This window comes from Lacerta agilis, chromosome 11, assembly GCF_009819535.1.
Source record: "Lacerta agilis isolate rLacAgi1 chromosome 11, rLacAgi1.pri, whole genome shotgun sequence".
Classification (NCBI taxonomy): domain Eukaryota; kingdom Metazoa; phylum Chordata; class Lepidosauria; order Squamata; family Lacertidae; genus Lacerta; species Lacerta agilis.
This window is the reverse complement of record NC_046322.1, coordinates 56,934,708-56,959,200: the sequence shown is the minus strand read 5'-3', so window position 1 is coordinate 56,959,200 and position 24,493 is coordinate 56,934,708. Positions and strand designations below refer to the sequence as shown.

Here is a 24,493-nt window from a genome sequence, read left to right as displayed (position 1 = left end):
ACTAATAAAATAATATCAAGTAATAATAATTTGTGAATATCCTGTTACATATGCCTCAAGGTAACATCCCATAAAAAGAACCAAAGATAGTTGTTGTTGTTTTTTTTTTAAAAAAAAAAGACAGTACAACCCCCTCCTTGGTTTAAAAACCAATACAAAATGAACATCTAAGGCAGAGACCATTTCATCCAGCTGGACAAGCTCGTTGAAACAAAAATATCTTCAGTTGTTTCTGAAAGTAGAGCTAGTGGGTTTCTGTTGTGCCTCAGCAAGGAGGCTGTTCCACAGAACAGGGACAGCCATGGAGATCCCAGTGGGTGAGGATGCAGGTGTACATTTAATCCATCAATTAGTCATCCAGATTATATGGGCTAATCTAGGCATAGAGCATCCTTTCTTGATACAGTGGAAATACCATGGATCCTTGGGATTCCCCTCCCATTTTGTAATATTGCCATTTTGTCAGTGATTTGCTTTATGTAGACTTCAGATCAAAAGAAAAAGGGACTTTATATATTTTTTGCAAAATTATTTTACTTCTATTGTTAACTGCCAGAACTAAACGTTTGTATTCTGCTATATTATATAGGACACTGTTTTCTGTTAATTAACTTCATTTAATCAGCAATTAGTGAAATTAATTAGCGGGTAAAATGGCATATAAACATCAAACACTGCCTGTTTAAATCATAATTTTCATTAAAAGTAATGATTGAACCCTTGCATTACTAATATCAAACCAATTATCTTACAGAGCCAATGTGAGACAAAGTGATTTGTACTTGAATTTTGTAAAATGCATGGGTAGTTTTTGGTACCAAAATGCACAATTCTGAGGCTGCTATCCAGAGACAGGCAATCTTAAGGCCTCATTGAAATCAATGAGATTTCTACACAAATACTGTGTAAAGCTACAGCCCTGCAACATTTTCCTGAAATTAAGCACAATTGAATGTAATATGAGTTACTTCAAAGTAAACATGCATAGAACTTTCCTACAAGTCTGATTGAATTAACTGAGATGTGTCTACACAAAAGCCGCACTCTTAAGCACACTAGGAGGTCTGTTCCATTGGAGAAAGTGAGATTTACTTCTGAGTAAGCAGGCCTAGGCTTGTTCGGGAAGTCTTGTGGAAGATTGTGCTCTGGAGGCTAGGACCCAAAAACCAATGGATTCAATTTACAAGAAAGGAGATTTCGACTAAACATCAGGAATAACTTTCTGACAATATGAGCTGTTTGACTGTCTCCTTCCTTGGAGATTTTTAAGCAGAGGTTGGATGGTGATCTCTCCTGTATGATTCAGTGGAGAGTCTTGCAGTGCTTGGGGGGTTGGACTAGAGGACCTTCGGGATCCCTTCCATCTCTGATTCTATGACGACACGCTGCAAGGATAAAAGGGACATTCAGTCTGAACTCCTTTACTGTCTATATTATGAGATCTCACTCTTTCTTTGTTGCTATTTAGACTCTTAAGCATGTGGCTTTGCATATGCTGAATGATTATACCCAAATAGCCCAGAATCCTCTTGTGCTGCAGTTCCTAGAATATCTTCAGAGTGAAAATGAGAGGCAGCAAAGTAGACTCCACACAAGTGCATAGTCAGCCAAGTAGCCTTTTCTTCTGAGGTCATTTTCCTGCCATGCATACTTTATCAATTTTTTTATTGTTGCATTTGTACTTTGAGCAGACTTTATAACACCAATAATGTCATTCAGATAATTATATTAAAATTGACCATTGCGATGAGCATCCTTGGCTTTTACTATGGTTTTTTAATACCCTGGGATGGTCAATTATCTCATAATCCCCACTTTGTTGGGAATTGATTTAATTATTGCACGCAAAATACATCATTGTCCTGGTGTTGTAAAGTTTCACAAGGGAATGATTACATTTTGAGTCCTCAGCCTTATTGCGTGGGAGGGTTCTCAGTTGTCCTGAGTCATTATTTCCAGCTCTAATTTTCCTGAATTCCTCCCCCCCCAACTTGGTCCACCTGAGGTTAACTGTCTAAGATGCTTTGCCAAATGGTTGAACGGTGTGGAAAGCTTCCTTTAACTGGAGCTTTATTTTGCTGTATTGCCTTCTCCTCCCTTGTTGCACTTTGACCCACATATGCTAATGTAAGTAATATTCAGTGGACATTGGGGTTGGAAGGGTAATAATAATTCTTGGTTTGCAGTAATTAGAAGTACTAATTACTGCAGGCAGGCAGCATGCTGATGTTTGCCCTCTTGCTGGTGAGATATTTATGGCTTTCTAGGATGGTTTCTATCACCTTCCTTGTGATCAGTAAATTTTCGGATAGGCAGGCCATAGGTGGCATCTGTTTCCAACAGTGACTGACACCCCACAATTGCATTAAGGAACATGGTGCCAACTCCCTGCAGTATATTCATCTGGTTGCTACTGGTTTTTTCCAACACGCACCCCACTTTACCTCTGCCCCACTTCCATTCCAACTGGGGGCTGTGTATGATTCTTCTAAGAGTGTGCTTAGCATACCACCCAACTGAGGCCTGGGGGGCCTTGTGTCACCTGAATGATATTCCAAGCGTTCCAAGCATGTGGTTGAGACACCATGTTATATGGACACAGGCAGGCATAGCAGCATATCTATCCACAGAGGGGTGGGGTGGGGAGCTGTGCTATCAAGTTACGTGTTAAAGATGTCTTAGTCATGTCCAATAATTCAATTAGAAAAACCTCTAAATCAGTCTATAGAGACTGATCTAGCTTCCGGTGTCCATATTTTGTTCTAAAGATCATCCTGATTTGATATCTATATTTTGTTTTAAATTTTATTTGATTTTCCTTAAATTATAATTACATATAACAAAGTTAAACCTCTTTTTTCTTAATAACTACTCTGGATTCCATAAATGCAAAGTCATAATATGTACAATCACACATTTAATGGGTCTATATTTTACAGTATCTGTTTTTATAAATTTGTTTTGCTTCTATTTACTTTTAATTAGTGTTGGAAGTTTCTTTGCTTTCTTGCATTTCCACCATAAATGAAAAAACAAACAAACATTGAGTATTAGATTTACATTTTCATCTTCTGGTGCTTAAATTTTACAAGCAGCCCCAACCTCACTACTGCTCTGCCTCACCCTTGTACCATCCTGTTTAGGGCAGTGATTCCAGTTTGGGAGGGCAGCTCCATTGCACTGCCCCCCCCCACTCCATTATTTTTGAAAGGCGTACAAATGAACTGCCTTCCCAACACCAGCCACACCTTTTTAAAACATCTCATTTACTAGGGCACAACCAAAATGCACAATTCTTCATGTGTACAGCCACATCATGTCAGATGGTGCTGACATTTCAAGGTCTTGTCCCAAGCTTGTCTTAAAAAAAAACAAACCCAACCAACCAACCAAACAAACAAAACCTTTCTTCTTGAAATTGGAAGCAAGCAACATTCTGTATAGTTCTAAGGCAAAATTTCTATTGTCCACTGACAAGTATTTATTATCAGACTTAGTATTTTCCCTTAATCATACCCTTTCTACTTCATCCACTTGGTCACACTAAAGTTTCTCCTTACACTTCTGTACCCAACTGTGTTGAATAATACTTGTTTATGTGAATCAACCGTGTGTGTGTGTGTGTGTGTGTGTAAGTAAAATCAGTTTGATAACAGTGTAGTTCCCCTCACCCCCATTGAGAATTAGTCTTTTGCAGTAATTTATGTTGTGGTGGATCATCACCACCCATGTTACCTCTGGTCAGTCACATTGCTTCTGTTTACCGGGATGCAGGCAAGGTGGTGCGGAGGTTGACATGGTGTAAATGCACCGGTCGGAGCACTGGATTGGCTTCACAGATGTGTTTGCACCACAGCAGCCTCATTCCTGCCTCATCTTCCACCTCCTGATAAGCAACAGCAACGTGACCAACTGGACACCAAGTGAGTGGCAGTATCCCACCTGCCACTGGTTTTGCGTCGGTGCCGATGATTAAGAGATCTCCAGCCGCCAATTCCATCCAAGACTAGCACTTTCCTGGGGAGACAGAGTGACTACTAAAGTAGTTTATACTGTAGGTTTGCAGTGGTTCACTTTCTCTAAATCCCTGTATTTATGTTACACTCTAAAATTGGGATTAGGTTTGGACTTCCATAACATGGGGTCATATAGAACAATATTTGCAAGTGTGTGTATGGACCATTTTTAAGGTCATGTATAGACAGATGCTACGCAGTATACATTGTCCCAATGTGTGGATCATCTTTTATAGAGCTAGCCATAATTTAGCTGCTTTATCATGCTTCTAGTGTGCTCTAAATTATAACATTATTAAGCACCAGAATCAAAGATTAAAAGGGTATTTGTACCACTGAGGCTAACTAGATTGAGAAAAATTGAAACCATGTGGTTTCAAATTTATGAAAATAAATACTTTCGTTTAAATCAGTACCATGGTTTACTCCTCCCTCTTTAGCCATCATTCTAATTGTCATTCAGCAATTAGTTTTCTCCTTATTGCAGCCAATTACTTTGAGAGAGAGAGAGAGAGAGAGAGAGAGAGAGAGAGAGAGATGAGTCATAGTAAATTGAATTCAAATTATAATCTGCCTTCTCTCCATTTGTGGAATGAAAATAAATGGAGCAGGGGTGTTTTTAAGACATGCATAAGGGTATTTGCATAAAGCTGTGGGAAAAGCTCTAGGTTTCTAGTAGTATTAGGACAAAGGGGAAAGGATCTGCCCCTGAACCCTAAATATTGCTACTTAGAGATGAGAGGTAGTTAACAACTTCTTTATACGGATCCCAGCCCCCATCCCAACACACCATGAATCTTTCATTAGATCCTTAACTAGATCCCTGTGTATTGCATCATAGGGTAAAAAGGTAAAGGGTCCAGTCGCATTAGGTCCAGTTGTGTCCGACTCGGGTTGCGGCACTCTACTCGCGTTACTGGCCGAGGGAGCCGGCGTACAGCTTCCGGGTCATGTGGCCAGCATGACTAAGCCACTTCTGGCAAACCAGAGCAGCGCACGGAAATGCCGTTTGCCTTCCCGCTGCAGCGGTACCTATTTATCTACTTGCACTTGGTACTAGGGGCATTTTTGGTGGGCCAAAGAAACCTGGTGTGAGAATGGGATGCATAGATCCTGATCTGCAAGATTAGACCAGATATGTGTGTTTCTTTCTGGTGTGGTTACTTTCTCTGGCCCTATCCACGTATTTCCTATTTGCATACATTGCTGGTGCAGGATGGGACCGGGCAGTGAAGAAATTGCTGCTGTAGCATAGCAGTAGCACACACATTACTGTAGAATGCTTGTGATCAGAATCACAGCTTCTGTATACGGATTATGTTTTCCTTGGGCAAAATAGTGCAACATTAGCCTTCTGTTTTTAATATGCAGTAGGTGTTCACACATGATATTCTTCTTGACTCTGGGAAATAAAACCAAGCACTTGGTGTGTAAGTATATACTGTAAATGAATAACACCCTGAGGCTGTTTAGGCAAAACATGTATACAATCAACTTCCTTCATCATCCAAACTCAGTTGTCCCCTTAGCCTGTCTGTCTTTAACTGCTAAGCAAGTTGTAGTGATTTCTGTGGAGCTTTCTTCAAGTGTGTTAAGCATCAGGGGTACCAAGATGAGCATTTGAGATTTCAGTGTCATAGGAAAGAGCACCCAGCATTCCAACACATTAAAAGAAGCATTAACGTTGAAGGCACAGTTTTCTTTTTAAGTAAAATAGTTCAGAGTCGTCGTCCCCCCCCCCTTTTTTTTGTCTGATCTGGATTTTGTGTGACTTAAAAAAATAAAATTCTTACTAGAAGGCTGCTTGCTTGCTTGAAGTCATTGCAAACACTGGGGTTTGCAGGCTGTGTTCCCTTTATTAGGACTCCAATTCTACCTTTCATTATGAGGTACTAACTTTCCTGCACCATTGAGACAGCAAGAAGGCTTATAATCCCATGTTTTCAATGTGAAATGGCAGCAGATGTACTAGCAAGAAGACCTGCTCATGCAGTGCTAACCCCAGCCTGCTGTTTCAAGTGGCACACTGGTGCAGCTACCAACAAACTTACCAACTTGAGAGTAATCACCCCTGTTTTCGGCTTCCCTCCATCAGTATAGTAAAGTGCTTATCAAAGATTAGGTCCTCTCGGAGGGACCTGGTGTTTGGAAAGGTCACCTGGAGCTGTTCCCCATTCACAAGACCTTGTTCACAAGCTCTGTTGCAGCCTGCTGTCTCATGAAGTAGATATGGGGTTGTTTTTGCAAGTGAGCCCTCCAGCCCACTGCTTACAGTGGAAGACAGGCAGAGATCTGCTTGTGACTAAGTTCCACACAGCCCGTTACTTGACATGGCTGTTTAGATTATTTCCAAGTAGTTAATGTGCTGCTCTAATTCTGTGCCAGGAGCAGAACAGTTTGCATCTATTTGTTGCAGAAGGAAATATGAGACCCTGTTTGTGGACATAGAGCATTAGTTGTTGTTGATCTTCTCAAGGATGAGATATAAACACTTTCACTCACCTTTCCTCCTCTTTTCTCTGATTTCAGAGCTCATCTGTGTCTCCATCAGCCAGTTTCAGAGCCTCTGAGAAGCACAGAAACTCAACAGACTACTCCTCTGAAAGCAAAAAACAGAAAACAGAAGAAAAAGAAATAGCAACTCGCTACGTGAGTAAAACCACCTGTATTTTGAACATTCCCTTCTGCATCTACCCCGAGAAGGGTGATAGGGCAGAGATGGCTCCAGCTCTTCAGTGAAGGAATGTGCTGAGGCATGCTTGGGCATGTGTTCCCAGTGAAGGCAGCTGTGCCATATCTTCTGTTCTAGATCATCTGGAAGGGCCCTTCAGGAACCGGGGAAGGGAGATGGGCTGCAGTTGCAGAGGTGACAGATGGTGCCATAGGCAGTAGTCTATGAGCAGAGCCATACAGCCAGTTCCTTGTAAAGGGGTGGGGGGGAGAATGTGCTTTTACAAACCTGCCTTTATGGAATTCTGACAACACCCCTAATTGTGAGCACTGAGTTTCAGACAACTGGTCAAAATTGTTTTATTTCAGGAGTTTTTTGCGCCCTGAATGTTTCTCAGATTTCTACATTAAAAAAGTAATGAGATTTTATGTTCTTGGGATTTTAAATTTTGGAGGTTTAATATTTTGAATTTTGTATCTTTGTTGTAAGCTGCTTTGAGACCTATGGTGAAAAAACAAGAGATAATAAATAAGAATGCATAATTTGCATAGCTTTAGTAAATAGCAAGGTGACTATTTTATCTGCTGTGACCCATGGGCACTGTTGTATGGCCCAACTAGCATGTCATTCATTCATTCATTCATTCATTCATTCATCTGTTGTTGGCCCTTAGATTTTTGTTGTCGTAATAGTTTTGGTTGTGCAGCACTACCAGTTTGGCCAAACTGCGGGAGGCAGTGAAAGATAGGCGTGCCTGGCGTGCTCTGGTCCATGGGGTGACGAAGAGTCGGACACGTCTGAACAACAACAAACCAGTCTTAGTATTTGAATAAAAAACATATCGGTTGTGCAAGAAGTTACAGACCTATAAAATACTTAACTCATTCTTCTTCACTGCAGGACAGTGATGGTGAAAAGAGTGACGACAACTTAGTGGTTGATGTTTCCAATGAGGTATGTGCAGTATCACTTTTGCTACCATCATTTATTGGGCTTGCTTCTTGAATACTTAGGAATTTGTTTTTGTTTTGCTCTGCTTCTGTTTTGAAAAGGAAGGGATAAATTTCTTCTCTTCATCAGACCCAATGTGAAAGCATCATCACTGTCATGTCCTCTGGGCTGGAAGTATGTTTCTTTGGCCATTTCTGCCAAAGGCAGTTGTCAGAGGAGACATAGGTAGCTCATCCAACCTACAGAAAATAGGATGCCCTGATTATAATTACAGTTTGTTTTCAGGATCCTTCATCACCACGAGGAAGCCCAGCACATTCTCCAAGGGAAAATGGCTTGGACAAGACCCGTCTACTCAAGAAAGATGCACCAATTAGCCCAGCCTCAATAGCATCTTCCAGCAGCACTCCTTCCTCCAAATCCAAAGAACTTAGCCTTGTAAGTGACTATACAATCCATGCCCATGCTCGTATCCCTGTGTGCACTGCTGGGTGCCTAAATAGAGAGGGGAAAATAATGAGATGTGCCCCAGTTGCACATCTTGATACAAAACTGCCTTCAGTGCATTTCTACTTAAAAAAAAGCAGCACATTGAAACCCAGGCTCTTTTTAGGTGATAGAGAGGGTTTGTTCTGCTAGCAGTGTCTGAAAATGATGTATATGCCTTTATTGTGATATATTTTTTTCATGCCAGGAAGCTTGCCATTCTGTGGATAAATAAGAGCACACAGGGGTTCTTTGAATATTTTTTTTCTATGGCAGTTTACAGTAAATTCAGCTTTCTACTTGGACGTGATTTGCTTCTTGGCTTTATTTGTATTACTGGGCTATGTTCAACTACAATCATTTTCTATCTAAAAAGTAATCTGTCATTTACAAGAGCCTTTCTTGACTTGCATAACAAGTCATAATTCAGGAAAGGGCTGCTTGCAAAGCCAGAATAATGTGTTTCTGTGTTCGTACATACATAGGCACATACGTGCACTCTGTGTGTGTGTGAGAGAGAGAGAGAGAGAGAGAGAGAGTAGTAAATGTCATGCCTTGCTCACATTTTTCTCGGAAAGACTGTTCTTGCTCTTCTCACACTATTGTCTAGAAGGTGCAGAGAATTGGAGGCAAATTTAGTAGTAGCCCTTAGTGCAAAATTGGCTGTGCAAAATCCCAGGCAGAATAAGGAGTTGGCATGTGGCTAGTGGCCTGAAACAGGGTATATGCATATTTGCACCCCTTTTCCTATGTTACAGTGCAAAGGCAGGAGAGGAAGGACTTAGGCAAGCACCATGTCTCATCCTCACCTCCTCCATGAGACATTATATTACATTAAGTTCTGGGCTGAATAACCATTGAACATTGCATATGTCACTGATGCCTTGCAGAAAGGTAGATTCAGACAACCAGATTCAGACTCCTCCACCCGTACTCCTTGACTTCTTTTGTCTGAGCGCTGCAGAAATGCTGTTCCGATGTTTTACTCTCTGCTGTTTTAGCCAATGTTGTAAATAATTTTGTACTTCATACCCCCCCCCCCGGTAAGCTGTTTTAAGACATGTGGCAAAAAGCAAGATAGAAATTTCTTAAATAAATAATTCAGACAGAATAGGTTTTGCAGTTTGGTCGCCATCCCTTTTGGGTTCGTTGACACATTTGCAAAGCAGAGGAATTGTCTTGGGCACCAGACACACTGCAGCCAAGTCTGTTGACGGCAATATAATGCTACTTTCAAACCTACTTTTATCGGGGTGATCCACAAGACCCTGTGGGCACCAAAGAAGGCTCCTATGGGCATATCTGAATGTGCAGGCACCCCATTGGTAACCCCTGTTTTAAAGTATTCACTGCATGATGGTATTGTAATAGGGGTTTTTACACTTCGTAGAATGAGTGTTGGCAGTGGGATCCATTAAATGTCAAATCCCTTCATTCAGTTATGCACATTTTGGGACAGAGAAGGAACATACCACTGCTTGATCCATCCTATAAATGTGGAGACTGGAAATATAATAGCTGAGTTAAAATCCTTTCCCATCCCATCACTGGGCACCTATCTTAGAAGTTATGGTTCCTCAGCTTCATATTTCTGTCTGTGGGGGGATGACTTAGTGCTTCCAAAGTGATATGTACTGTAACTAAATAAATGATTATATAAGTAGGAGGGCCTAAAAATAACACCACTTAATGTCTGCCCTTTACCTTTCCTGGAAACACCTTAATGATCCAAACGAGACTGGCTTTTAATGCTAATTACAGCAAGCGAGTACCGTATGCACATTTTTTGTAATACAGACTGCTGGGAAGTCTGCCTATGTAGATCCCACTGAAATGAACTTCTGCAAGTTGCATTCGCTGTTGTTTTTGCACAAGCTGTAGCTGGATGATTGCACCCTTAGATGCCAGTAACAGCAGATAAAAACTGAAAGAGAAACCACACAAGTCAACCCATTCTAGATTGCACTTTTGTTGATTATCTTTTGCTGAAAATGTAAATAATCTGCCTGTCTCTTTCCACATTAGAATGAGAAGTCCACTACCCCTGTGTCTAAATCGAGTACCCCCACTCCACGGACTGATGCTCCAACTCCCGGCAGTAATTCTACACCAGGATTGAGGCCTGTGCCTGGGAAGCCACCAGGAGTCGACCCATTAGGTTCGTAGACCACTTGAAGGAGGGGCTGCCTTCCTTTTTTTTAAAGAGCACATTGCTACTTTGCACTCTCGGTGGTAAAGTGGTTGAGTTAATATCTGGGTTCAGATTCCACACGTGCCCTGGGTTTGCTAGATGACCGTAAGCAACTCATCTCATGGTACAGCAGGCAAACGCCAAGACAGTGAAGCACTTTGGACTTTACAAGTGATCAGTCAAAATTTGCCTTCAGTTTTATGTTTGAGATTATTCACCTGTGCAGAAATGACATTTATTTGTTTGTTTGTTTATAAAAAACATTTATGTAACACTGTAGCATAAAAACATATCACAGCAGTTTACAACAATATAAAACCAAGAAATGACATTATAAAAGTTAAAAAAACCAAGTTAAAAGCAAGCAGAAATAATAAACAAACACCAATAGACCATTGTGGGGTGTACTCTCATTTGCCTACATAGGCCTGGCACAATGGAAAGGTTTTCCGCAGGTGTTTAATAGTGGGCACAGAAAGCTCCCACTGAATTTATTGGCAGTGTTCCACAGAACTGGGCCAATGACACTAAAGTATTGATTTCTCATTGTATCTCTGTCGGTAGAGCACGAGACTCTTAATCTCAGGTTAATGGGTTCAAGCCCCACATTGGGCAAAAAGATTGCAGGGCATTGGGCTGGATGACCCTCAGGGTCCCTTCCAGCTCTACAGTTCTGTGATGCCAGGAGCCTCTGGGAATGACCAAAGATGCTGGGATATAAAGGTTCAGGTAGTCCCTCAGGTATCTTGGACCCAAGTTCTTCAGGGCTTTGGAAAGCAGTACAACAACTTTCAGGCTCAGTAGCAGATGGGCAGCCTGTGCGGCTGTTTAAACAATGGCGTCACCTGTTCTCTCCCCCCCCCCCCAATTCTATGTTTTGTAGCTTCAGGCCTAAGAACGCCCATGGCAGTACCTTGTCCTTACCCTGCCCCGTTTGGAATAGTGCCCCACGCTGGGATGAATGGGGAGCTGACCAGCCCTGGTGCTGCCTATGCAGGTCTCCATAACATCTCTCCTCAAATGAGTGCAGCAGCAGCTGCCGCCGCCGCAGCAGCAGCGTATGGAAGATCTCCAGTGGTAAGTTTATTTCTTCCTGGTTTGTATCCCATGCTCATTTTGCTCCTGGGTGTTTTCAATCGAGGCACAAAAAGGGAGAGGGTAGGCTGCTCTAGGGAAGCAAAATAAACCAGGAGAGACCTGAGCCTCCATGTTTAAAGGCAGTATACCTCTGAATATCACCTGGTGGGAATGACAGGTGTCCGCCATGGCTGGAAACAGGGTTTGGGAATAAGGGTCCTCTGCTTAATCCAGCAGGCATTCTTCTTATGTTCTTAAACCTTACGGAGGACTCTTTTAAAGAAATGTTTGTGAGCCCCTGAGATTTAAAACAAACGGCTAGAATTCCATCATTTCCCATTAATGCTTTGAACTTTCTTTGTTCTGTTTGTGGGAAAACTTCAGGTTGGGTTTGATCCACATCATCATATGCGAGTCCCAGGCATCCCTCCCAATCTGACAGGCATCCCAGGAGGAAAACCGTGAGTGTTAAACGTACAAACTCAATCATATTATTAAGCTTTTGTTCCTTTTGCTTCCTCTGTGATACTGAATTCGATGCGTGGCAGAGGGTGGTTAATCCTCCTTTTAATCTTAAAAGCCTATTTGGCAGTGTTTCCCATAGGTGAATATGCGCCAAGGGTATCGAATGCTGTGGATAAAAGAGGCCATGGGGTAGGGGTTATCCTTCTGCAATGGGACGTGCTGGACCACAGTAGCTCAACTTGGCACAGAAATGCAAATTGTGAAGGGCTCTCTAGCGTGCATGTCTTCAGTGTTCTGCCTCTCCGTTTTAAAAATAATTCCTTTGTGCATAAAAGAAGCCCTGCAATCAATTGCAGACTTACTGGATTCCATAAACAGCACTTTGCAGAGAAAGAAACAGCAAAATGTTCTGTTTGATTGAAAATACTAAAAAGAATTAGGGTATTGTAATGTACAGATGCATCCTTGATGGAACTGACCAGAAAAGGTGACCTACTCGAAGAAGCTTGGTTCACTGGGAGCTGGGCATGAAAGAATTATATAATTAATACTGAGTTTTCACTCACATTCCTCTTCAATGAAGTGAAAATAGACACAGTGATCCCAGGGCATTCATTCCTGCATATATTTGCGGCATTACAATCCCCTTTTGCAAGCAAAAAAGAAAAAAGTGGCAGAGCTCTTGACAATAAGTAGTCATTTTTCACATGTTTATTTGTTTTTTTAAAATAACCTGATCAGTTTATTTTTTGCACTTTCTAAGCCATAAATACTACATGTAAGAAAAACATTTTTAAAAGCTTATGCTGCTTCACATGCCAGTATGTCTTACAATAAAGCTACAGCAAATAAGGCAGCAGAATTTCTTCTTCAGGAAAGATTTGTGATCCATTTTCAGTGGCCTTTGTGAGTTTTCCATTTGCGCACTACCTCCATGAATCCGCTAGCCTCCCCCACCCCTTCCATTAGCCATATATTTCCATATAATGTACTCCAGCTGCGCCTTCAATAAAGTTGTGAGCAATGACAGAAGCGCTGCAGCACGTCGTGTCTTAGAACAAAGCTGTTTTGAGCAGTGGAGCGCTCTCCCTAGCAGAGCTTTTGAGATGAAGCTGTTGATAGGTTATTCACAGGTGGTGTAACTGGCAGTCATATAACATGTTGTTCCTGGTGAGATGTACTGTTTGCCATGTTGGCTCAGCATTTATTGGCCTGCCATTTTGGCATTTCTTTCTGAAGAAAAATATATATGAACCCCTTGGTATTTGTGCCCAAGAAAAAATATTGCAAGGGGCTAGAATGAGTTAAGCCCAACTATGTTAAGAAGAAGAAGAAGAGTTTGGATTTGATATCCCGCTTTATCACTACCCGAAGGAGTCTCAAAGCGGCTCACATTCTCCTTTCCCTTCCTCCCCCACAACAAACACTCTGTGAGGTGAGTGGGGCTGAGAGACTTCAGAGAAGTGTGACTAGCCCAAGGTCACCCAGCAGATGCATGTGGAGGAGTGGAGACACGAACACAGTTCACCAGATTACGAGACTACCGCTCTTAACCACTACACCACACTGGTTATGTTTCGCAAACTGTGCCTTAGCCTGGAGAGATGTAAACCTTTTGTCTTGTGCATACCACACATGTGGCTCATTGAAACATGTTTTCTCTCTTCTTCTTCATTCTCTAGGGCATACTCATTTCATGTAAGTGCAGATGGCCAAATGCAGCCTGTACCGTTTCCTCCTGATGCCCTCATTGGGCCAGGAATCCCACGTCATGCTCGGCAGATTAACACCCTGAACCACGGGGAAGTGGTATGTGCAGTTACGATCAGCAACCCCACAAGGCATGTGTACACTGGTGGGAAGGGATGTGTCAAGGTCTGGGATATCAGTCATCCGGGGAACAAGAGCCCTGTCTCTCAGCTGGATTGCCTGGTGAGTAATGGCAGTCAAAAAGGAGGAATAGAGGCCATTGTTGGGTGGTTGGGGCGTCTGTAAATTAGTCGTCTGCTTTGATGTTTCTGCATGTAGTTTAAGTAGTACTAAAACCCACTAATTTTGCCAACTGCTTAATTCATCAATCACGTATTTTAAACTCTGGGATTTAATTGCATTTCAAAGGAATCTGTCAACTTTTAATAGAGGTTTCTGTGCAAGCTACATAGTTTGTGTATCTCTAAATTTAGGCTATGCGTTTTCTATAGAGGATAATTCTTCAGTTTCGGGTGCTTAACCAAGAAAAAACATAATCGTTAGATATTTTTTCACATTATTACCTGCATTTGTTAAAATTGGCATTTATTATGGTTGCAATCCAGTTAAAGAAATTTTAACTGGCTAATCATGATGTTAGTAGATCACCTAGTTCATAATTTTATTAGGTTAACACGAATTTGCATCTGAGTAAAAACAATAATTGTGAAGCAAGAAGCATATTTTGTTTTTTTAGATGATGCACACAATAACACCTATAATCTTACAAGACTTAAGAGAAGAAATGTCAGATTTAAGACCATGCTTGCTACCTGAAGCTTTTATTGCCTGATTAATTGGGACTTTTAAAAGTCAATTTAAAAGACAATTAACTGATAATTTAAACCAGGGGTCAGCAAACTTTTTCAGCAGGGGGCTGGTCCACTGTCCCTCAGACCTTGTAGGGAGCCGGACTATATTTTGGAAAGAAAAGAAAAAAAGAATGAATTCCTATGCCCCACAAATAACCCAGAGATGCATTTTAAATAAAAGCACACATTGTACTCAGGTAAAAACATGCTGATTCCCGGACCATCCGCAGGCCGAATTTAGAAGGCGATTGGGCCGGATCCAGCTCCAAGGCCTTAGTTTGCCTACCCATGATTTAAACAGTCCAAAAATTGTCTTCATGCATTGGCTTTAAGGCAGGCTAGCATTTTACCAAAGTTGTCATTAATGAGGAGCATTTGGACTTAACGGCATTTGATGATAATTCTGTTCCACTTTACAAATTCATGGAGGATAAAGCTGAGTGCTAGAAGGCATATCCTCTGAATCTCAGCTGCTCAGGAGTACAAGTAAGGAGCGTGGTGTTGTGCTCATGTGCTTTTTGCAAGGCTTCCCATAAGCATCTGCTTGGGCACTGTGAGAACAGGATGCTGGAATAAAGAGGTTTTTGACCTGATCAAACGGGTTTGTGTTATGTTCTTAACTTGAGTGAGGCTACCTTTACATAGGTTTTGGTGAACTTAGCTGGTTTGTTGACAACCTGCTACTGCCTCATGAATTGCGCTTCTCTGAACTAGAGGTCCTGATGATCTCTCTCTCTGTGTCTCTACAGTATCCTGACATCTGAATAATCATATAGCCACTTTTTAAGCTGATGGGAGGAGGGAAAGGTGCAACAGTCATCTACATACTCATATCCAGTTACAAGCATTCATTGGTGTAGTTGTGTGTGATTATTATGATACTTTTTATAAAGCTCCTTTTTCTGATCAAAGATCACACACATTGAAATGCTAGCTCTGTCAGGCACCTCCTGCCTCCGAGCTGTTTCCATCCCAGCAGGTCTTTATAAGAACTACTACTTAATTGACACTTGAGTTTGCTTTCCCTCAATTTCTTCATGTCCTTTTCCCCCTTCTGAGTTGTCTTTTAGATTGCAAGTCTGTAGGCAGGAACTGTCTTGTTTTAATTGATTGTATGTTTTAATTGATTTTATGTAAGATGAAATAAACCATAGTTAATAGCTTACCGTGAACACACAGAAGGCTCCAATTTGTTCCTTTCCTCTTACCAGTGGGAACAACAAACCACAATCCAGTGTTGCATCTGAACTGAGATCTTGGTTTTGTTTTGCTCCAAACAAACCACAGTGTTAAGCAACTTTTTGTTCTAGGATTACAAGCATGGTTTATTTGAACCAAAAGAGAGAGAGAGAGAGAAAGCAGTCCCTGGTTGAGACACAACACCACGTTAGCGATCCTTGCTTGTTGCTCCTGCCGGCTAGATGAGGAAAAGTAAAGTGGGAGCAATCTCTGCATTCATGGTGAACCATTCACTTTGGTTAAGCATGATGTGTGAACTGGACTAGATTATCTCAACAATCTTTGCAAAAACCTGAGCCATACTAGTCAGAGTTAAGATTTAAACCTTGGTCTGATGGCACATGAGGCCGTCAGCTTTGCTGAAACTAGATGGTAGACCTTCAGGGGAACTGTGTATACACACCTTGGGCTCCATGATGGAGGAGAGCCAGAATATAAATGTAAGAAGAAGATGATAAATAAATCTTTGAGAAGCATCGTTGTTCTAGCTTTTGGTTATTTATCTTTTCCCCATTCTTGACCTGATACTTTCTTCCCCTGTATTGCTACTATTACTACCAACTATCAGTTGGTAGTGAAACATTACAATACTGAAAATACTTGCCAGATCTTTGTTTCTTGGTTTTTCTTATTTCTTGGCAGCGGTGGTAGATTTTATAAAGTCACTGTCGGCTGAGAGTGATGTTAGTCTCCTTCAAGGGGTTAAAATAACAGAAACACAAACTTCCTCAAATAAATAAATAAATGTAGGCTTCCCTAAGAACTCAAAAGGCTCGCAAGCTCTGAACTGTTTGGGGCTGGGCGCAGGCCTGCATGTGCGTTTTGATACTAATTAAGATTAAATATCTCTCACTGCTGAATTTTGTAGATCAAGTTTAAGTACTTCCCTAATGTCGTGTAATTTTCTGGCATTAATCCACTTTATCATTGTCATAAGTATAAATGGCTCATTAAAACCAAGAGGGAATACAATACTTTTATGGATTCCTGCTCTCGTGTTAATGCTGTTTTCCTTTCCTCATGAGTAATCTCTTGATGGCTTCTGTCTCTACAGAACAGAGATAACTACATCCGCTCCTGCAGATTGCTCCCCGACGGCCGCACCCTGATTGTTGGCGGGGAAGCCAGCACGTTATCCATTTGGGACCTGGCAGCTCCAACTCCGCGTATAAAAGCAGAGTTGACATCTTCGGCTCCTGCCTGCTACGCTCTGGCAATCAGCCCTGATTCCAAGGTCTGCTTCTCCTGCTGTAGCGATGGGAACATTGCAGTCTGGGATCTGCACAATCAAACTCTGGTCAGGTAGGTCACCTTAAGCAGGATTGTCAAGCCAACACTAAATGTGTTCACCATACTCTGTGTTTGCACTGGGGGGGGGGGCGTGGTTCATGTTGTTGGAGCTATAGCAAATGAAGCAGCCATAAACATGAAAGGTCAATAGTTGTTTGCACGTTAGGCTTTCAGAATCATGAATTATTACTTTTTATGCTGGATTGTTTGGATGGGAAGAGTCCTAGGGCCTATTTCAGCCTTCCACTTCCCATTCTGCCAGGTGTTTCCCCATTCTATCAAAGGAGACATTTCTAGGCAGTTGCTACCTGTGAAGCAGCAGCCATTGCAGACTGTGTGTGTGTGTGTGTGTGTGTGTGTGTAGTCCAGAGGTTAGAATTAGATTTTTGATTGGTGCTGGAAAAAATAACAGTATTATATTAAAATACACAGTATGGCTCAGTGGCCTGCTAATTTGTTATTTTTGTGCAGACAAAGTGGAAACAAGGGCTGTAGCTCAGGGCTGGGGAAGAGACCTGTCTTGAAATCCTGGAAAACCAATTCCGGTCAGACCATACTGAGCTAGATGGGGAAATGGTCTGATTCTGTTTAAAACAGCTTCCTAGCAAAATTATGTGTATGCATTAATGGCTGAATAAAAGACCCTGGTGTTTGCAGTCTCTGCAATTAGATTGTGTGAACATGTATACTTGATTTTGAGTGACTGTCAGAGAGTACCAGTCGTGTGAATTCCTATACTTTCTTTTTTCCTTTTTTTCCTTTGTTTCTTCTTCATTGGCTCATTATGAGTCCTTTGGGGCTTGGGTGGAAAAATAGATCTTTTTTTTTTTTTTTTTTAAAGAATTAATTTTGCTCCTGAGATCTGAGGGCAGGGCAGGCAGTAAACCTAATTAAATACAGATGAGAGTTTAAGTACCTCCAAGCTGGGAATTCTTTGAGATGCATTGGTTTGCTGTTATCTCCAGTGGAAAAGAAGGCTAAACAAAAACTAATAGCCTATGCAAAATCTGAAGGGTAATAATACATGGAAAACATGGGTTGTCCTCAGCTAATAATCATGTTCTGCGTTGAAGCCACTCTAATAATGTTGGTGTTCTTCAAAAAGATAGTCAGTTTTAGCACAATGAGCTGCTGAATGTCCTTTCTTGATACTGACAAGCTGTTTGATCCCAAAAATCACAGCAGGCCAAGTCTTATTATGTCTGTTGATCTAATTTGAGAGAATCTTTTTGGGGTGGGGTAGGGTGAGTTGAGACAGATGTGATTCATTTTATTGGATCAAAGAACATTCAGAATACTAGATTGTATAAGTTGTGTAAAATTCTTCAGACATAAGAAAAATGGACTTAATGTAGCATATTAGCCATCAGTTTAGTAAAACTAAATGTTTCTTCTGAGTCTGGATTTGCCTTTGGGGAACCTGTGGGTGAAATGGTACTCTTAAGGACTTGCCCAGCTGCCAGTGAAATATTTTGAGCCCACTGCAAACTTACTGCTGTCTACTCTCCTCCTCTGCTTCTAGAAGTACAGAAAGCTAAATAGGAAGTTGGAAGAGCAGCACTCTTTTCACTTCTTTTCTTTTAGCTATATGTGCTTTTCACAGCTCAGATCAGCACATGAGGTCAGAAAGGGTGAGTAGTAGAGGGGGGAAAGGAGTGATTGGGTTGCCAGAGAGAGAGAAGGTGTACATGTGTTGGATCTTTTAAAACGGATTTTCTTGAAACTGCATAGTTTTTTAAATGGGTTCCTCACCAACCACCATCATATCGCAGATCACAACTATCTCCACTGACTAAAGAGCACAAATTGTGGATCTGGTGCTATCTCGCATTACCTTGATGCAGAAACATGGATCATGTAATTTGTTTTCAAGATACATCCAAAATTTAAAATTGTGTGTGTATGTGTGGAATTCCTGCCTCAATTCATACTTCTTTTGAAAGTGATGGCACTTTTGCCTTATTTTGACATTTCCAGGCAATTCCAGGGCCACACAGATGGAGCCAGTTGTATTGATATTTCAAATGATGGCACTAAGCTCTGGACAGGAGGCCTGGACAATACAGTGAGATCCTGGGACCTAAGGGAAGGCAGGCAGCTACAGCAACATGACTTCACATCACAGGTACTCTCCTGAAGAATTCATGACATGTCAAAAGCAGTCTGTGTTGTTCTTATATTTTAAAAATGAAGGTTCTTAAAAGCAGGCTTGAAGAACAGCCACAGAAGAATATTTCCCTTGCATCCTTTAATTGGTGTGTGTATGGCTCCTGTAGATGATCAGCTATCTGTAGATCCTATTCCAAGATAACCTGTATGAAAATATTATTTCAGCCCATGTCAGAATTAAGATGTAGGTCTCGTTTAGTGCCATAAGTTACACAGTTAATTGAGTTTTGTTTATATGAGCTGCTGTCTCTTGAACTTGCTTGATTAGCATCTCTTTGAAAAATAAAAAACTGTGTTAGATCAAATTATCTTCCCAACAGCAGTAAATTCCGTCGCCAAGACAGGTGTGTACAGCTTTCATTAAGCATCAACCTGTGTACTATTTTAATTGCAGATCTTCTCACTGGGTTATTGCCCAACTGGAGAATGGTTGGCAGTCGGAATGGAGAACAGCAATGTTGAAGTGCTGCATGTCACAAAACCAGACAAGTATCAACTTCATCTTCATGAGAGTTGTGTGTTATCCCTGAAGTTCGCTCACTGCGGTAAGCAGTTCAGTATACAGGAGTGCTGTCTTCCAAACCTGCTTCCCGTAAAAACCAAGAAGGGGGAATCAAATGGCAGATATTCAATAGTACATGTATGGTTGATTTTTTTTTGTTTTGGTGAGCCATTCAGCTGCAGATCATTGTTTCAACCAGGGATGATAAAGAGTGGGTGGGAAGGGGAGAAGAGAATAGATTTTGTTGGTGTGCAGATTAATCACTTGGAAAACTGCTTCTAATTATTTTTAAAATCTGATTTCAGGCAAATGGTTTGTAAGCACTGGAAAAGACAACCTTCTGAATGCTTGGAGAACACCTTATGGAGCCAGCATATTCCAGGTAAAAACCATAGAGGTGGGATGTTAACCACATACGAAGCAGCCTTATACTGAGTCAGACCAATGGTTTGTCTAGTTCAGTATTGTCTACACGGATTGGCAATAGCTTTCCAGGGTTTCAACCACCGAGTCTCTCCCTGCCCTACCTGGAGATGATAGAATTGAACAAGTGACTTTCTGCTTGCAAAGCAGGTCTGTGAGAAGTAATAGATGACCTGTAGTTTGCATTAGGAAGTGTCCATTTTTCTGCTGTTTGCCACTGTTGACTGAATTTGCCACTAGCAGTATTGTAATATTTATCCTTTGATGATTTTTATGAAAGAACTTGACAACTACATTGATTACTGAGCTTTAAATTTCATCTGTTCGCCATTCTAACTTTAAAATCACCAGCCAAGAGTAGTAAAGTTACTAAACTTTTCTCCTGTGTCCTGTTCATAAAATTTTCAAAATCTAGCCCAACAGTTTTTGTTTAGGATGATGATGAACTATCTTTTGGGACATGGACAAACACACACTTTTACTAATAATAACAATATTTGAAGAATTTGATCTTTGATGCCAAAAAATAATAATGTGGGAAATATCCATCAAACTTTGAACAAGTTAGAGGGAGCAATAAGAAAGCCAGATGTAAGCTCATGTAATCCAGGGAACATTCAGCAACCTCCCTTTGCATAGCGACATTTTACCACCCTTTCCCCATAACCCCACCTTATTCTTTCTTTTCTGCTGCCACCTTTGGTAGTTCTCCGTGTTTCTTTCAGTGTTCTCCTTACATACCCAGTTTGCCTTTCTTTGCTATTTTGGCACGACATGCCTTCATTTGCCACAAAGGCTATTTTTCACAACTAGTCAGCAAAATAGCGACTGGGTAACAGGGCCGTTTTAAGCATATCCGACGCCGTGATGCAAAAATCCCACCGGCGCCAGCACACACACACACACACACGGTTTGCCAGAGTTGCTGACCTTTTTAAGGGAGGACGGCACTGCCGGCGATGCACCCAGCTTTGCGGGGCTGGAGGAGGTGGGCAGTGGCTGGAGGGCAGCTCCTCCAGTGGGGAATAGTTGGAGGCTGCATGCAGCAGCTCCCAGCTCAGCTGGCTGCTTCATGCCTTGGTGGCCACCACAGGCAGAGGCTCCTGGTGTGGCGCTGCTTCGTCTCGGCATGGCAGAGGCGGGCGAGGGCGGTGAGCAGGTGCCGGGAGGTGCCGTGTCCAGCCTCCGCCTCTTCCCTGGCACCCTCCAGAACTTGGCCCCCTGCACCACTAGCCTCTATGGGTAAGACAGGCAACATGATGTCCTGAATACATGTAAGACAAGCTTGCACATTCTACAATTATCTGGCTGATTTTTGTGCTGTGGGGGTATATGTTAAATACAATTCACGAAGTTCTGCACTTTCCTTCCCAAATTGCCTACCTTGGGGCTAATTTTTAGCCTGTTGGTTAACTTGATGACAACACATTAGCTGCTTCTGTTTCCCGATTAACTACTGAAGGAATTAATCGTGTGCTGTGTAACAAAGTAGGTTCTTGACTCATCTTGGTTTTAATCTAGAGGACGGTTCATGTAAACAATAACACGATCAATGTCTCAGGTCTGCAGAGTTTACTGAACTTAAGTTTAAGGATGCAGAAAACAAAACAAAAAATGACGTTAGGAAGGAAGCAAAAATGGCTAGACCATTCTGAAATAGTCTTGTTTGAAGGGAAGAGTTTAATACTGCATTTTTTTATGCAAAGGGTGGTTAATTCTCTTTCTCTCTCTTTTCTTTTTTCAGTCCAAAGAGTCATCTTCTGTGCTTAGCTGTGATATCTCTGTGGATGACAAATACATTGTTACCGGTTCTGGGGACAAGAAGGCTACAGTCTATGAAGTTATTTATTAGAGACAAATCCGAATGAAAACTTTACTCCTCCTTGTAGCACTTTTGCTGTATATTTTTCTTCTCTCTCTCTTTTTCTCTCTCTCCTTCCCAAAGTGAGGACAGAAACCGTTCATCACAATTGTGGAATTTCCCCACCAGACTTGCTATTTAATATCAGGCACCCATTAAGGACTTGTAGTACCAAATCTCCAGCTATCTACTTGGAAGAAGATGGAATAAGCATACCTAACAGGGAACTGACTCTTTCAATTATGTATCATAGCTGTAATGTATTTATTTTGTTTAAAGAAAAACTTTTTAACAAGGAACTGACTAAATAAAGTAGTCTGCTTCTGCCTTGGATTTAAAGGTATGTTGCATTCTCAATGTTTGTATTGTTTGTGTGGGATGAGCTTATTTGGGAAAGAATGGGAATTCACCATTTATTACCGAGTGTACACATCTGCACCAATTCTGAACTCAAATGAGTGCTTCATTAAACTCTATTGTTTAATAAATAATGCATAATTTATTATAAGAGGTGATAAACTGGTTCAGATGAAAGTCTAGGAAAACAGGGACTGCACAGGCTCTTGCCTGACTTGCCTCACCTTTGGCCTTGCCAGACAGCCATGGATGGCCTTGATATTTGAAAGGTCCGCTATCTGTTAAAACAAACAATGGTAGGCCCAGCTCCCATTTTCCAGACTATGGTCCAATTTGCACTATAACTAAACTAGGATTTATCATTGCAGCCCTGAGGGCTTGTTTGTTCTCCCTCCCTCTCCACCTCTGGTGTGGCTTTGAGGAGATTGGAACCTTTCACTTCTGTTTTTAACACATTGCAGTTGTCCCTTCCAGTCTAAATCCAGATAAACTAATCAATGTTGACTATGGATTAGGGAAGAAGGCCAACTTCAAAGCATGGTGCATGATCTGGGCTTATTTCCCTATATGTGGGGAAGTTGGTGCTGTGCTCCTTTGATTTTATATGCATAGGCCTTATGCAAACCTCGTGCCTGTGTGGGGGCATAGCAGGTCCAGAGGCAAGTCAGAGCCAGACACAAAATGATCAAGGTTCCCACCAAGCATAGACGAGATGCTTCTCCAGACCCAGGCCAAGCTAGACATAATCAAGCTGTCTTGAAATTTTATACGGACAAACATGCTGATTTGAAAACTGAAAGGGGGAAAAAAGAAATTGGTAATTGTATATCAAAACTGGGTTATATTATTGCCACTTCTGATCTCAAATGGGTGTTGGGTTTAATCTCAAGAGGCTACGCACAGTGTGGTCTTGCCTGCTGCACCTACTGTATTTTGGGGCTCATTCAGTAACTCTGATATATCAATGGCAAGTTCAAGTGACGTATGACGAGGGTATCCAAAAAATACGCCCAAAATAGAATTGCTATATTAATCTGCCATTTTACAGTGTTTTGTAACAGGGCTGTGTATGTTGCTGTTCTTTTGAAGCAAGTGCAGTGTGTTGCCCAAAATGATGAATATCACTTCTCTTTTGTATGTTTCAGAGAGAAGTACAATAACGTGTCTCAAAGAATGACCTTCATCCCTTCTGGACATTTTTGCCACATTTCTTTGAAAGGGGAAGTGTGAGTCTTTGGGCAATTCTGCAGTTACAAAGATTACAGAAAAATATTTGATATATTCATTGGAAATGGCACTGAGAAGGGAAAGGATTCTACAAGTGTGCAAACTATAAAAGCGAGGATCTCAGAGGTAGGATTTAGAAGAGCACTCATTCTGAAGTGCGGAACAGAATGGATTTTCACTCGGGAGAAGGACTTGCGTTATTTACCGCCAGTTTTACCCAAGTCTTAGTTGAACGTCCCTGAAATGGACGCAGGCTGAGCCATTGTGCCAGAAACATTGTGTTATCTTTTTATGTTGTTGTTGTTGCTGTTAAACTATGACCTGTGACTTTTTTTTTTTTTGAATGCTTAAAAAAAATCTTTTAAGTCTGTGGATCTGCTGATGTACAGTGCCTTTGCTGCTATGGATCAAAATCAAAAGAACTGTGTAGATAAATCTTTATTGTGTAAGTAGAAATTTACTTAATTTCATACTAGAAATGGGTTAATGCTGCAAGTTGAAATGGACTGTTCATTGAAGTTCCAAATGTGGTAGCAAAAAAAAGATAATAATTGTGTTAAGTGCTCAGTGTTTGATGTCATTAACAGTTTCGTAATACTCTACAGTGTAGAAAGATTTTGATACTAAACTGTGTCATTGTACATAGTTCTAATGCATTGTATTGACCACAAGTCCTTCTATAATGGTAGATTATCGTTTGTGCATTCAAACTTTTAAGCATTAAACATAAGTAACTTGTAAGATGTGGTTTTTCTAATTTCCCTCCCTGTATGTGTGACAAAAATGAGCCCAACCGATAGACACAACAGCTTTGTAAGCCTGCACCATGAACAATGTGTGTGTTAGAAAGAACTTCTCATCCATGTGTGTCTGTTTTCCAATTTATGAACAGAAGAGAGATATGAAATGCAGTTTTTGCCAACTTCATGAGCATTGCAGGATTCAGCTCCCAGTTATGTGCCCTTTTTCAGGGAGTTTCTGTACTCCAGACTTAAAAGTGTTTAATA

General features: G+C 41.2%; 1 protein-coding gene across 9 annotated transcripts in view; it reads left to right on the top strand.

The window, feature by feature from the left end:
• TLE4 (TLE family member 4, transcriptional corepressor) overlaps positions 1 to 24,227 on the top strand; it is a 138,574-nt gene extending 114,347 nt beyond the window's left edge. For 8 of the 9 annotated variants that reach the window (XR_004427601.1, XR_004427600.1, XR_004427603.1 and 5 more), the window contains 13 exons: positions 6,546 to 6,665; positions 7,588 to 7,641; positions 7,924 to 8,076; positions 10,150 to 10,282; positions 11,199 to 11,392; positions 11,777 to 11,853; positions 13,540 to 13,789; positions 16,712 to 16,959; positions 18,925 to 19,072; positions 19,511 to 19,661; positions 19,924 to 20,000; positions 21,786 to 22,242; positions 23,405 to 24,227. Coding sequence is in view for 1 of the 9 variants with exons in the window: in XM_033164826.1 (XP_033020717.1) it covers positions 6,546 to 6,665; positions 7,588 to 7,641; positions 7,924 to 8,076; positions 10,150 to 10,282; positions 11,199 to 11,392; positions 11,777 to 11,853; positions 13,540 to 13,789; positions 16,712 to 16,959; positions 18,925 to 19,072; positions 19,511 to 19,661; positions 19,924 to 20,000; positions 21,786 to 21,893 (1,713 nt within the window). In the remaining 8 variants the exon portion in view is untranslated. Of the gene's footprint in view, positions 1 to 6,545; positions 6,666 to 7,587; positions 7,642 to 7,923; positions 8,077 to 10,149; positions 10,283 to 11,198; positions 11,393 to 11,776; positions 11,854 to 13,539; positions 13,790 to 16,711; positions 16,960 to 18,924; positions 19,073 to 19,510; positions 19,662 to 19,923; positions 20,001 to 21,785; positions 22,246 to 23,404 lie in introns of those variants that run through there. The other variant, XM_033164826.1, reaches the window with a different exon arrangement.
• The last annotated feature ends 266 nt before the right edge of the window (positions 24,228 to 24,493 follow it).